The sequence below is a fragment of the Pholcus phalangioides genome, unplaced genomic scaffold, assembly GCF_987345545.1.
Source record: "Pholcus phalangioides strain wild (caught in Gottingen) unplaced genomic scaffold, Ppha-v1.0 ptg000015l_1, whole genome shotgun sequence".
Lineage (NCBI taxonomy): Eukaryota > Metazoa > Arthropoda > Arachnida > Araneae > Pholcidae > Pholcus > Pholcus phalangioides.
The window spans coordinates 12,243,547-12,258,978 of record NW_028301608.1 but is presented as its reverse complement, the minus strand read 5'-3'; the positions used below and the strand labels follow the sequence as shown (position 1 = coordinate 12,258,978).

At 32.5% G+C, this 15,432-nt stretch overlaps 1 protein-coding gene across 2 annotated transcripts in view; it reads right to left on the bottom strand.

The window, feature by feature from the left end:
- Positions 1-3,886: 3,886 nt before the first annotated feature.
- Positions 3,887-15,432, bottom strand: part of LOC149075456 (neprilysin-2-like) — a 58,271-nt gene continuing 46,725 nt past the window's right edge. For both annotated transcript variants that reach the window (XM_089242807.1, XM_089242808.1), the window contains exons 11-20: positions 14,791-14,868; positions 14,585-14,688; positions 12,317-12,384; positions 11,411-11,462; positions 11,234-11,301; positions 10,958-11,088; positions 9,367-9,432; positions 7,868-7,963; positions 6,557-6,633; positions 3,887-4,728 (exon numbers count right to left, since the gene is read on the bottom strand). In XM_089242807.1, coding sequence (XP_089098933.1) covers positions 4,629-4,728; positions 6,557-6,633; positions 7,868-7,963; positions 9,367-9,432; positions 10,958-11,088; positions 11,234-11,301; positions 11,411-11,462; positions 12,317-12,384; positions 14,585-14,688; positions 14,791-14,868 — 840 coding nt within the window. In that variant the 3' untranslated portion in view covers positions 3,887-4,628. The remainder of the gene's footprint in view (positions 4,729-6,556; positions 6,634-7,867; positions 7,964-9,366; positions 9,433-10,957; positions 11,089-11,233; positions 11,302-11,410; positions 11,463-12,316; positions 12,385-14,584; positions 14,689-14,790; positions 14,869-15,432) is intronic.

Here is a 15,432-nt window from a genome sequence, read left to right as displayed (position 1 = left end):
CATTCAGATTCAAAGTTGTAAAATGTGTTTTTGTTCTGTTACACAGGAACTATCTCATTCCACTTTTCCCCAAACATTCAGCTGTGCTAAACTGTTTGATATTTTGGAGCCTACTGCATTCCCCTACTTGCTAGTCTTGTTAATTCTTTTATTTTTACATTTACTAAAATTATCATGTATCAATTATAATAAAAGCAAGTAACATGAGCTAATATTACAGTAAAAATTATCTTTCCATAGATGAATGTGTATGAGATGCACATATATACGGTTAAGTTGTAACAATTATCTCCGAGCTCTTTTGGGAAATACAGTATAACCCCCTCTTTGTCAAACACTGATAGGACAAAAAAAAATCACTCTAACAGAAGGGTTCATATTGAAGCCTTTAAAATAATTCATTTTGAAGTAAACATAGTTTTAATAAAGTAAGTTCAAGATTGCATTTGAAACTAGTATTGTGCACACTTTTGTGCAAATATACAATTTATCTTACAATGAAGCATTTAAAAGCTGTCGCCTAGAAAAATAACCTGAAAAAAAAGTTTCCCTTTGAAACACCTACACTTTGTATAAGCTGCAGCATTTTCGTTAAAAGTGTGACAAAACACCAGCAATTGAATAAAACTTATTTTACCATTCAATTTTGTTGCCTCACTATTCAAGTTATCCTTAAGATATTTTTAATAACACTGAAAAAAATTAAACATTATCTTGGAGTAATAAATTATTTATAAAGATTCATTAAAATCTCTTGAGAAGTAAGTAAGAAAAAAATATGTTATTCAATAGGTCATGTGTTTGAATGAGCCACAAGAGGTGAAATTACAGGAAACTAATATGAGGAATTATGTGGGATGAAGTAAATTCAAACAAAGAATATTTGTGTCCATACATGGGTTCTAGCCTAATGGAATGAATGTTGAAATTAGTGCCCAAGACCATATCTGAGGTTCACCGTTATATAATCTGGGGTTCAAAATGCATTCAAATACGGTTTTCCCCAGGAAATTAAAATCTGGCCGTAAAAGAGCAGTGACTGCATCTGCAGGGTAACCCATCAAGAAAGATTTTACTGTATTATAGAATTAATTCTCAAAAATTATCTATATGTTTATATTATTAACTCAATCTAATCGCACTCAGTTTCTGAATTTAATATTTCATGACTGTAAATATATTTACATTCAATTGTTTTTACAGTAAACTTATTCTTGTGGACATTTGTTGAATCAGGAATTCACAAAAGCAGTATTACATCTGTGATTGAATGAGCGAAAGTGAAAATTTCATGATACACAGTCAAATGCCACTGTAACCAACTGCTCTTTTCCAAAGGTTTGTTTTTCTATGCTCAGAGGAGATATAAAGGCCATTAAAATAAAATATGTGACCTGATTCATGTACAGGAAATCTCCTGGGGCAAAAAAAATTATTTTATTATATTTAGAGGTTTGTTATAAGCCAGGTTTGCAATAAATTTATCAGGGTTCCCAGAAAAATCTGCTTGATCGTTTCTCCAACAGAAACAGATATAATTTGAAATCCTTACTCTCCAAATTTTGAACTTATGGGTCACCTGGACAATGCATCACTCTGCTTCATCTGGTTACTTTTTCGAAATGTTGATTGTCCTTTATGACATACTCATGATACCACACTCCGATGGGGTCATTTTTGTGAAAGTAAGAGCCTTCACAAATTTTTGTGCCAATCAGAAACTCTTCATATAATGTTCATGGTAAACTCAATGATCATTGGCGCTTTTCCTGCCACTGGACAGAGTATGCCCCCCCCCCCCCCACAAAGAAGACTGGTGGGCCCCGGCTCTAAGATGAGTGACAGAGTATCAATTTTAGTGTTCATGCATTCTTTCCCCCCCACTAAATTGTAATTGCTGGTCACTGATAATTTATAATCTTATAGGCTGATACATTGTTATAAAATTAAACAATTTTTGGTCGCAATTAATATGCGGCACCTATGGACCCAGGACCTCCACCCTATTCCTGGGTAGCCGCATGCATTAAAACGGCCCAGCAAGTATGGCCAATTTGACTCCCATAGCAAGATTCTCCCTTTTCTTACATTAATTTTTTTAAATAGAAATCTTTTTTAGCATTCTTTTCTTACTGTTTTGTGAGAGTGAGGGCAGGGGGCAACTGCCCCTGGCGGCAAAATTTAGGGACAGCAGTTTTAGGTGGGAACAAAGAACACCATTATAAAATTATGGAATTTTAAAGCTGGGGGGGGGGGTGGCAAAATAATGTTTGCCCTGGACAGCAAAAATCATAGTTATCGCCCTGGGGAGGGGTCTCTATTTCAAAGGTTTTACATTTTTTCCCCAAAAATTAAGCATGAATAATATATTGTTGATATTCAGGGCCATCATAAGAACATCATGGGCCCCTGGGCCAAGTAATTTTTGCGAGGCCCTACCAGGCAAATTCTTGAGAATTTCAACGAGATCTCATTTTTGTGAGGCCCCACTTTTCTTGAGGCCTCCGGGCCGTGCGCCCATGCGTAAAGACAGTGCTGTTTATATTATTATGCTATCAATAATGTTTTGGTGGATATTACAGATTATAATACTGTCAAACCTCGTTAATGAGTCACTCTTGGGAGAACAAAAATATGACTTAATAAACGGAGTGACTCGTTAAACGGAGTAAGCCATAGCTGTGCCGATTCCTGCCTGAAGACAATTGCGACTTCCAAAAAGTGGCCCGGTAAGTGGAGTAACTTGTTAACTGGGTGACGCACTAACGAGGTTTGACTGTACTTCTTTCATTATCAAGAAATGATTACAAAAGTTATATTAATTTACAATTTTTAAAAATAAACTTTGTCTTTGAACTATTTCACTGATTTTTATAGAACCTGGATAGTTGTTTTAACTTTAATAATTACTAGTTGAAATATACATACATTGTATTCCTTTCGAAACATTTTAATGGCTTTGAACTATTTTTTTTTTAAATTATTATTGTTACTGGAGTAGTTTCAATATAAAAGCTATAAAAAATCTACAGCAGTCAAAAACCATATCTTAGGCTTTTGCAAAGTTCCCTGATTTCCAAGACTGAGCTCATTTAAATAAGGAAAAATTGGTTTTATGAGCAGAAATACATCAATAGGGGACAGGAAGTAGGGAGGTCATGGCCTTGATCCATTTATCAAGTCACTCCGCTTACATGGTCATATTTTTGCCTTCCCAAGAGTGACCCATTAACAAGGTTTGACTGTATTTGCACATATTTGCCTGACTTTTGCCAAATAAAAGACAAATTTTATTTGGAAATTTAATTTATATCACTAAAAAATGTTGCATTTTAATTTTGCTATTACTTATTTGAGGACTTCTTGGTCTCAAATAAGTAATAGCAAAATATAGATGTCAGCCAATAGATAATTTATTTACAATTTGATTTAGAAAAACCAAATCATTTACATTAATGAAGAATTTCAAACTAATTGCTTCCCATGATTACCAATCACAAGTGCATAATCAAAGCTGAGGATACAGACATAAATCAGTCTGAACATTGCAAATTAGCAATTTGACCAGCCGTATACATAAAAGATAGCCAGAGATATGGTATACATAAAATATAACTGAAGCAGGACATACAATTTATAGCCAATTCCAAATGCTATTTCTTTACCTGTCTCTCGCCAAAATGTTGGTATATGGTATTAAGTAATAGTGTATAAGAACTTCTTGCGATAGTAATATGCTGCAGTAATTTTGCAGCAATCTATTTTCTACAGATGGGTTTCTATGTGAGATTTTTATTAGTCTGGGCTACTGCATCCTTTCAGAAGAATGTACACATTTTTTAGGTATTGACTGTAATCTCAACTACAAATTTAGGGACAAAAAAAATCTTGGAAAGTATCTTGTTTATTTTCCACTGACACAGCATACAACAGTATAGGAATTTTTTTCACACTTACATAAATTTCTCTTTGTGAAAAAAAAAATCAAGAGCAATAACCAATTCCTAAAGAAGGAAGCTATTTAGATCACATTGTACAGAAACTATGTATCTTCAAGGATGGTATAAAAACAATGGTGCATTGCCATAAAAATTATTAAAAAATTGGGGAATGAATCAAAAAAATAAATAGACTTTAAATGTAACCTTTTATTATTTCAAATGCTACATTTTTTTTTTTTTTTTTTTTTTTTTGCAATTTCGCCATTTTTAAAAACTTTTGAATGACCTTTTTTTCATGTGATTATGAATTAAAATTACTTTTCAATGTTTTTTATTAACAGAATCTATTGACTTCAACAGTGATAGGTTCGAAAAATCTTCAATTGATAAAAACCAAGAACAAGCTTATCTTCAATAATATTAATAGAATATGACTGCCATAATGAAAATTTTCAACACTATCAACCTATCAGAATCAATTTTTACCAAAAATGTCATTTAACTTAATGCTTCCAATTTATTACAGAATAATATAATAGAAAATCAGTTTTATTTCATTTCTTCTGTTTTTTTTTTTTCCTCAAGAGAATAAAAACAAAATAATATGTAAGTAGAATGTATTTATAAATTTTTTTGACTCTTGTTGAAAGTTACAAGAAACCTACAATAAGACAAGTCCATGTCTTTTCACCATACTTGACACTTGTTTACTGGATTCATTTTGGACCCTGAAGGGCAATTGAAGTCTTGGGAAAACTCTTGACTGTTTGATAGAGATCCAATTATTCTAAAAAGGAGAAAAAAAAGTTTTAGCACCATAATTATTTAGCACCTTCTCAAAAGATTGAAGTACGAAGTTTTTGCCTATTCACCACACAGCCCTGACCCTGTACCCATTAACTTTCATTTGTTTCTTTACCTGAAGAAACATCTTGCAGGGAAATACATCCATGACAATGTAACAATAAAAAATGAAGTTACAGTGTGGTTCCAGCAGCAGATTTCTGTGACATTGAGAAACAAATACTGGTGCCAAGACTTACAAGTTTTGGACAATGATAATAATTACATAAAGATAGTACATGAACCAGTAAATAATTTGCAGAGGATGTTTTTTCAAACAAAAATGTTGTGAACAGGTACTAGCACTGTATCTTTACTTCCCGAACATGATTCATATTTTTTCATATCGCAAGATTTTAACACGTGCAGTATTGGATCATTTGATCATTTTTGTCGCACCACAGTCATGTTTTCGGCACACGAGGGCTAATTAGACCGGGACCTACAATTTATTGCCGATTCCAAATGGCAGGCTTGTTTTTTATACTCATCCAGAGGTTGGTGAGCTAACCCCTCAATGGGGGACTCCCTGCCGTAGCAATTTTTTGTTGCGGTCAAGTCGCCGTTTTTTGTTGTACCCCTGTGTCAGGAAAGTTTTCTGAAAAGCAGTATTGGAAGTAAAGGGTACAAATGAAGATATGAAAAATACATTCTTTTGATGTTCTAAAAAAAAAGGCTGGATTTCATACACGCAGTGGAACCTCTACATAACAAACATCGGGGGAAATTTTGTCCACTAATGAGTGTCTTTTAATGCATAGCAAAGTAAAGTGAGGCCCTGTTCCACAGAAAAATCATGGTCAAGAGAAACCCTATCCCACTTCAAAAGTGTCCATTAACAGTAGTGTGTCCACTAACTAGGAGTGTCCGTTATGGAGGTTTCACTGTATTATTTTTCTTCTAATAATGTCACTAATGATTGTGTTTGATATTAAGAATGTTTTGTTTGAAGGTAATTTAGTTTTATGGGCGTTGTTCTCTTATCATATAGAGAAAATTGTCTGATTTGAATGAAAACAACATATTTAAAATAATGCATGAATATTGTTACGAACTATAGATGATAGATGGCACAATTCTTTATCACAGTCTTCTGTTGGCAACCAGAGTTGATACCAGTTTCAGTTTATCGGACAAAGATGGAACTGGTGGGAACATTCTAGGTCCCGCCCCTCCAGACAGTGGTTCCGCACCTCCGTACGGTGCGCCGCCAACTTGGAAACTGTAAAGTAGAATTTTGTGGAATGTTCCTTTTCTCGAAGTTTCGACCAGAGCTATAAATATGAGGCGATCGCAAGAGTGAAGCCAGATGCTAGATTCGAGATTAGAGAGATTCGATGAAAAGTCAGTTGTGTTTAAACTTTGTGAGAAAGTTGTTAGCTCTCTGATTAGCTTGTAAATACGCGTAAATTGCTGTTCTGTAAATAAATCTGTGTTTGTCTGTCGAACCGCTTCTTGTTTTACAATCTTGAAGTCTTGTGAAAAATTATCCGGAACAGTATACACACATACAGTAAAACAGGTTTATAGTGTTACTGTAGGACTTAGAGAAATAGCTAAAAAATATTGTTATAGACGGGTTATCATTGTAGACAGTTGAGCATTTGCACTATTTCCTATTGAATGAAGTTCCACTGGGACCAAAGCAAACATCATCATAAGCAGGTTAATTGTTATAGACAGTATTGTCATACACAGGTTTCACTGTACTATAGTTTGGCAGTACATATCTGCAAAATTTGGAAGAATGAAGTTAGTAATCAAAATGGTACCTGTATTTTTCAGGGCTATGTGGATCTTGCAACACACTTAGTTTCAGTGCTTCACTTCTAAATTTAGCACACCATACCTGAAAGCAATAAAAACCAAAATGAAATGTGTGGGAGAAAATATGAATGAGGACTAAATTTAAAAAAAGTAAATTTGTATATCCATGGTTTTTGCCCCTTTGAGTTCTCAATATCATAAAAAAAATGAATTTTATAAATATAATTTCCAAAAACACTATTTCCACATAACTCTCATATCAAGTTTCATAACAATTAACTGGAAATGAAAGATATTACAGAAACCAACCAAACATGCGAAAGTATTTCACTGTTTTAGGTGCAATGCTTTTTCTACTGAATTCTCCAGCTTAAAATGTTTGCTAGACATACTACACTCAATGCTCGTTATAACAGTCCAAAGTTGTTCTATTGAAAATACACATTCTATTGGGTAGCCGTTACATTAAAAAGAAAACATAATATATATTTATTATACAAAAATGTTTTAGACTTGTCCTACAGGTCATTCTAATGGAATGGTGGTTATAATGTTGGGTCACTGTAATGAGTGTTGACTGTATTTTGATCAAGAATGCTAATATGCTATATTAGCAAGTCAACACCATCAATCAACTGCTTAAACAAGGGGAAACCAGTATCGTTTAGTAAGGGATAGTTCCAGGTTGTAGTGTCGCAGGCAGTTTTTCTCTAATAGGGTTGTGAATAAATAGAATAGCTTACCTCCGGGGGTTGTGAATTCTAACACGATTGACATGTTTAAAAAGAAGTACAATAAACATAGTGGGATAAATCTAAAAGCTATCTATACTTAGATGAGACAGCCATAATCTTTTTCATGGGCAGTGTACTATATAGTATTAATTATTAGTTTTTCGTTCATGATATAGGCTTTTATATTGGAGATTGCTGTATTTTGGTTATATTTCACATCCATATTTTTATGGACCTGTTTTTTTCAGCCAACTCGTTAGGCATTTTGCTTGTTGAAGCCTTTGTGTTTGTAAAAAATTTCCTTTTTTTGCCTGATATTATAAAAATGTGTGGGGGGGGGGGGGCGACATTAATAAATATGAATAACTATTCTAAAAATATTATTGCTCATTGATAAGAACATGAAAGATGGCAATAATTTTCTCACAATCTCACTTGCTAAAATCATTAAATTAAAAATAATTTTTGCAGTCAATAAACTTTGAATTAATATAAACAGAAGCAATCATTGAATAATTATATGTTAGAATGCATATCCCATTTTCTCAGCATGCATCAATGAATTTTTTATGGTATACCCACATTTGCTACACTCATCCAAAACAGTTGATCAGGAGTATACTTCAATCCAGGCAAGCTTTTCTCTGCACCATTTTCAGCGACCCATGAATGATACGCCTTTTAATAGACCACAAAACAACTTTCATACAATATTCTTTCATATTAATATAAATACATTAAACTTTGCATTGTATTTATAATAAATTTCATATTATTTCAAGAATTTCATCTGAGTTTACTTACCTTTCTCACTTTTTTTCATAAATTCTGAGTTTCATAAATTCATATAATGAAATGAGTATAGTACGGCTCTGATTGTCTGAGCTAATATGGACAGGATCTGCCTCAGACAATCAAAAACTTTGATAATACAGAGCTTTTAAAATGTTGAGGTTAAGTAAAGATAGCTAAATAGTAAATCATATAATGTGGTGGAAATTACGTTGACAAAAAAATCATTTTCAACTGCTATACAATGCAAAAAAATTTTAAATCAGTACAGGATAAAGTTACATTTAGTAAATTGCTGTACAATATAGAATTCACATTTCAAAGATTAATGTACACATTTTTAAAAAACTGTCTCTCATTGAACCAAGCTGAGCATTTAAGTAAGATTTTAAGCTCTCAAACATGCTGATCTCAATATAAAATGTTTGTATATCCTTTTACTGCACACTTTTTTAATTCGATTTAAGATAAGTACCACAGATAACCTAAAACTTGATAATTGAAGTTTTACTGTACATAAAACTGACCTAAGTTAAAAAAATAAATAAACACATTACACTAGGTACAGGGCTCCCACTCAAAAAATTAGAAAAAATTAAGATGGGGTACCCCCCCCCCCCAACTTCCTCCTTAACCGTAGTCATACAGTAATAATTTTTTCACTCCAAAATTTGGCAGAAAAATCATATTAAATAGATCTATCTTTTACCGGGCCATCTTAAATCATTACATCAAACTTTGGCCAGGGATCTCCGGTCACTTCGCAAAGTGGCCGGCCAAATTCTGAATCATTTCTGCAATTCAGACTTTGGACAATTTGCGAAGTGGTTGGCCCTATCGCGAATTGGCTGCACTTTGGACTTCAGCAATAACATGTATGTTTGTTTATGCTTCTGCATGTCCTAAAAATACAGAAGACAATTGAATGCTATTGCGTACTATCAGCATCACAAAAACCTAGAATAGACCCATGTATCCAACTACTTCATTATGCAAACTGTTGTTTCACCTATGCACAAAATATGCATCATAATTTTTAATGATAAATTTTAGTTACTGTACAATGAATAGTCAGAGACTATGAAGTAGTAAATTAAAAATTATTTTTCACACTGAAATAATTTGTCATAAAGTAGGAAAAGTAGAGCAAGAACTAGAAAGTAAGACAAAAGTAGGACATTCTACTAAAAAAATAGGAAAAACAGGACAAGTGGGGAAGTCCTGTAGATAGATGATTTCATTCTTACATAAAATTTGACAACCATATGGATTAAAATTTATTGAAATACCTTATAAGCTTCTCTGATACCTCCATTATCAGCAACATTTTCCCCTTGAGTAGTGATTCCGTTGACCTTGAAAAAATAAAATATTGGAATTTGAATATTTAATTTAAAATTAGGATTGGTCTGATTGATCAATCAATTGTTAATCACAGACATTTTAGTTGAGTTAATAAACTTTATCAATAATTGATTAAAAATTTTATTAAAAGTTAGTAAATTACTGTGATTTATTTGATGAAAACAATCAAATTTTTCAGATTTTGTTTCTATGCATAAAATTTTAAATAAATGAAAATATTTAAATGCATTCCAATCAATATTTTTATCAAATTTTTCGTCATGCGGAAATACAAGTCCAATCAATGAAAAAAAGGTGATCATTTCAATTCCGAATTGAGTTCGATGGGACTTTTAGAAGAAAGACCAAAATTAGTTATCTCTACTGTAAACAGCAATTTTCATATTGAAAAAGTGCATCAACTTTTCCCCCACTTACATAATTGATACAGTTTTAAAGGGAAGCAAACAACAATATGAAGATCAAAAATAGATGGAAATCAGTGTTCAACTTGAAATAACTGATTTTAACTGAAGAAATTCCAGAATTTGACAAATACATTCAGTATATTAAATTGCTTCAAGCAAGCAGCTTTAGTATCTTAACACATTCTTATATATTGTTCCTATATTGTTTACATCTAGTGAATAGGTGCGTGAAACGAATACAAAATACTTCCATGACATCAACTTCTTTAACTCGATGCAAGACAGCGATCTGGCTTAAGTCGACCATGATTTGTGATGTGCCAGAACTAATTATTCCAAAGTGCCCATGGATAGGCCAGTTAATAAATTTCCATGACATTTCTGTCGTATATTTCAACAATTGTTTCATTGTGTTTTATCATTTTTAGTAGAAAATACTTCCTCATACTTTTTGGACAGGGTCACTTCCCATTTTTTAAAGCATAGAAACTTGAACTGTGGACTACAAAAATCACATATGCACGGATGATATCTGAAATTTTTGAGTGAAAGATGGTTGAATAAGCAAAAAAACTTTTTGATATCAAAATTTTTAAGTTAAAAAATAAACATTTTCCTAACTTTTGGAAATTGCACTGCTCATTCACAAATGACAGATGCATAACATAATGCTTTTTTTTTCACCATAATTCGAGATCATTTGGGAACTTTTTGTAGAAAATTGGCGATAATTTTTTGAAAAATTATTTTACGGGTAATGAAATAGAATTGCTCAACTATAAGTACATGTACATATCACTAATGCTGTTTAAAAATTGGGATTGTGGGATCAAGTGAAACCTTGCTAACTTGACATCCACTTAATTCGACATGCTCATTGATACTTTTGGTGTGTCAAGTTATCAAGGTTCTAATGTACTTTACTCTTCACTATGCTTGTTATAAATGATTAGCATTTGAAAGCATTTTATTAAAATTAGATTAATCAGTCAATTAGTCTATAAAAATTTTCTGATTAACGAGTTAAAAAATTTCAATTGATTGTGTATATTTTGAATTGGGCTGGGAATCAATCTTCTAATAAATACAATAAAAAAGAAACACTCACATTCACACCTGCTTCTTCAACAGTATAGTTATTGTACTGATCAATGATACACTGTACTTTTTTGTTGAATCGCTCATTGGTCTCAGGATCCCACCAATTCTTATTATTTCCATCTTTATCAAACTGTTTTCCTACATTTTGTTTAAAAAGATGGAACAAAATGGGAAAGTATTATTCTTGAGAATAAAGACAATGGCATGTTTAATTTAGCCATTAAATGATTTCAACTCATTATTTTTAATGTGTTTTTCAGATGAAAAATATCCATCCCCCTACCTGTGTCATCAAATCCATGAGTAATTTCATGTCCAATAACATAACCAATGCCACCATAATTTAAATAACTGAAATAAAAGAAATGTGGGCATGTAATTGCAAATAAAAATAATCTCAGAGTGTTTTTTAAATTAGTCCACACACACACAAATGAATGCTTTGAGAAAAGTTTCTCACTTCGGTCTGTCTTTGCTGAAGTATGCATCCTTGAGAATTCCAGCTGGCAACACTGGAAATGAAATGTACATATTGATCAAAAATATATATTTATAAAATTATCAAAGTAATTCCCACAGTAGTGGTAATTTAGCATGTTAATTAACAGATGGCAGCACCGGTAACAAGGAACAATTATAACTCAGACAAAATAAATGTGGTAGGGCTGCGTGAGCGCGCACACACACACAACACATTTGTGCATGCAACCAATTCATTAGAAATTAAGCAAAGGAATGAGTTGCATGTACTGTCAAACAGCAGTAATGTTAATTTGAATGTCAACAGATATGCTACCTTTTCTTTTCAGATACATAACAATATTTCATTACTATTTCTAGAAGATTTTTATTTTAATTCGACAAAAAATTACCTTTTGTTTTTAGAAATTTCTCCCTCAATTGTTTCATTGAAGTTCATAGTAAGTCAATCATATTATGGTTGATGAACCAATGATATTCCAGTGGTTTCCACATACACAAAGTTTAAAATTTTCACATACAATACTCAAATTTCTTACAAACTTTTTTGTCTGTTCTTAGCAGGTCTTCTAGAACTTCGCCAGTCTTCGTATTATTAAGGAAGCAGTGTGCAACTAATACAGTTAAACCTTTTTTTTTGCAAACACTGGTTAGATAAAAAAATTTGTTCGTAAAAGAAGAGTGACTGTTAATCAAGCGTTAGCATACTTTTATTATACAAGAGAAATTATTACGTAACCATAAAAGAAGGGAGACCATGAAGAGGAGTTTTACGTTGTTTTGTTTTAACAACTTCTAATTAACAACTTTTAGGAAATCTTCGACATTAATGGAAATGCTACATTAAAAAAAAAAAGCAGGTTGAACAAATAAGAATATTATTCACCTATGGTATTTTCTAAAATAGCATTGTAGGCATTCACATTTGGAACTTCGGCAGCAAACTCTTCCCATCTATCAAAGAAAATAATAACTGCTTGAAATTTCAGGATGAAAGTAATGAAAAATTTCATTGGATTGAATTCAACAACTTTTTGAACATCTTTGTGGAAACAGTGCATGTTTCTCTCAACCCATACAGACAATGTAGAAATATATTTTTTCAAACTAATGACAAAATATGTATTGGAAAAAAAAAAATTTTGCGAGCTGTCTAAATTTATCTTTCTCTCATTCAATCATTTTTGTTGCACCAGTCATTACATGCACACAGGGAGAAATTAAGCAGAAACCTGCAGTTTGAACTGAGCTTCGAACCCCACCGTCACCACAGTGGTGGTCGGCTGAAGTTGGTTTTCTATGGTTTCCAACTTTAAAGTGCAAATGTGAGCCGATCTCTCCATTAAAAAGTTTTGCCACAGAGAGCAACAGGCCTGCAATGATATAATTATTCAATCATTACACGTACCTTCTAGTTAAAAAAAGTTATGGCTGCACACTACACATAACAAGTATTACATTACAAAGAAACAAATTTCATGGTAGGTTCACAACACGTACACACACATCCCAATGTGTAGCAATTTGTTAGAAGTTCCGCAGAGGAATGTGGATGAAGTGCATGTGTGGTTTAGCAGTAGTTTTGAACTGAGCCGCTGTGTAGTCATGTGGGCATCATGTTGGACTGTCATTGTGAGAATATAGGTGCACACACTGTTGGTGGCATAGTTGTGGTTGACAGAAGTTGGTTTACTGTAGTTCCAACTTCTTCTAAGTTCAAGACACGTATGTCAGCTGATTCCCCTCATTTAAAATAGTCTTTTCACACAAAGCAGGCAGATCTTCAACATAGAAGATTTGTTCAAAAAGTATCGTACTATAATTGTTCTTGCATAAAACAATAAAGCTAGGGAAGCATGATTTGGTGCACGTATGTAGGCAATCCTAGTGCTAATACTCAAATTTTAATCTGCCGGCAGATTGCAAATAAGGAAGTGTAAGTTTTGTTGCATTTTTGTTTTTGACGAAATTTTAGGAAAAACTTTAATGCCACTACATTAAATTTTGTGAGAAATTTGATGAATCTCAAGTGAAAACAATCCACAAGATTTAACAGACTTTTGGATACGAAGAAATGGGCACCACGCTGATAAAGGAATGGGTACAACCGCTTCAAAAAATGACTATACATCAATGGAAGTGCATTCTCTGGTAGTCCTCAACATCCAGAAATGAGATCATTTGAGGTGAGATCATCAAGTGAGGACTCTGGTGATGCAGGATCATTGAATCATGATCAAAGAACTTGCAGACAAGGCAAGAATCCATTCATTCCATTTTGACTGACAATTTAGTCTTCAATAGATGCGATATCAAAGTCATACTGATAGTATTCTTTGACTCTAATGGTAAGATTCGTCATGAAACAGCACTGTATTGCACAACCGTCACCAAAGAGTACTATCAAGAGGTTCTGTCCTGTAACTGGCAGCTCCATCACGATTAATGCAGTGGAGTTGCTCAAGTTTTCCCTACCATTTTGTGAAAAAAAGTGTGATGGAGCTCACTTCTTCACTGATCGGCGGAATACCGGTGACTAGCAGCTTCTGCAGGCAGAAAAAAATGCAAGCATGCACACTAGGATAGACTACATGCATGCACACAACCTAGCTTCATTGGTTAACGTAAGAAAAATTATGGTCAGGTACTTTTTGAACAAAAACCTTCCATAACATGAAAATTCAGACATTTTCATTTTTCACTTCAAAATTCTGAAAACAGATGGCAGTCCCAGTACAACATGAAAAAAGCATAATTCTGGCAACATAAAAACATTACAGACACCACATTGGGCCAAAATTATCCAAAATAATTTTTACAACCTGCATGAATGGTTTAGCAGTAGTTCTGAACTGATTTTTACGGGCATTTAAACACAAAATAGAAACTCAATTTTTTTAGACTTTTCCTTTCTGTAAAGTAATCAATCAATCACATTATTTTTGTTGTAGAAAACGCTTTTATTCACCACCCATCTTTTCATTGTTGAATAATAAGCTTAAGAAACTTATAATTTCTTAAGAGCATCTTTACATAAATAAAATTTAAACACTAATTTGTAATTTTTTTATCTTAGAGGGACAAAAAGAAATTGTGGCAAAATGTTTGAAAAAAGTAAAACAAACAGTATTAATAAGTAAAATATCAAACTTACTTCCCCTTTACATTCACCTTACCCAAATTTTTGAATGATTTATCTGTTGAAAATTTGTATAGCTTCCGCTTATTTTCATAATATGAATCTTTATCAAGTTGCATCTTGAATGAGAAAAAGAAAAGCGTTTCAGATTTTAGTTTTTCAAAAAACAGTTTTAATTCACTAGAGCTTCCATTGGGGCATGATATATGATTGTAACTTACACCAGCATAAAATTCAGTAACCGCAGTATCATTTTTCAGTTCATTTGGATATCCAATACGTGTGGTCATGCTCTTTGCCTATGGAATAAAAATATATATAAGTGAATTGGAATTGTAAAATAAAAAATATAATTTTTAATCTATTATTTTTGCAATAAATGATGATAGCAGATGATAAATTTAATGTGCAGAAACACGTTAAGAATGAATAGATGTAAATCTATATAACATTACATATCATTCAGCTCCTATTCCTTCAATATCAAGGAATTAAGGGGATCTTGTGATTAAAAAAAATTCAACAAATACTGATATATTGATGTTTTGCACGTCAACCATGTCAAAATTTGCTGCTCACATTCCTCAGGATTTTAAATGCATAAAATGTTAGTCAGTTCTCACTCAGTAGCTTTGGAATTTGTTTGCATTATTAATGTCAATTATATCAATTCTGAATATTTTAGAAATTTAAAAATGAATATCTGATCCAAAATAGTTAATTTTTTAGTAAAATTTAAAGATGGGCCAAAGAAGATAAATAAAAAGAGGACTAAATGTTAAATGCTGTAGGATAAAAATGTTCTCAATTTGTCATGCATACCAAAGAAAGAAATCAGAGTTAAACTTTTGGCTACAGAGAGA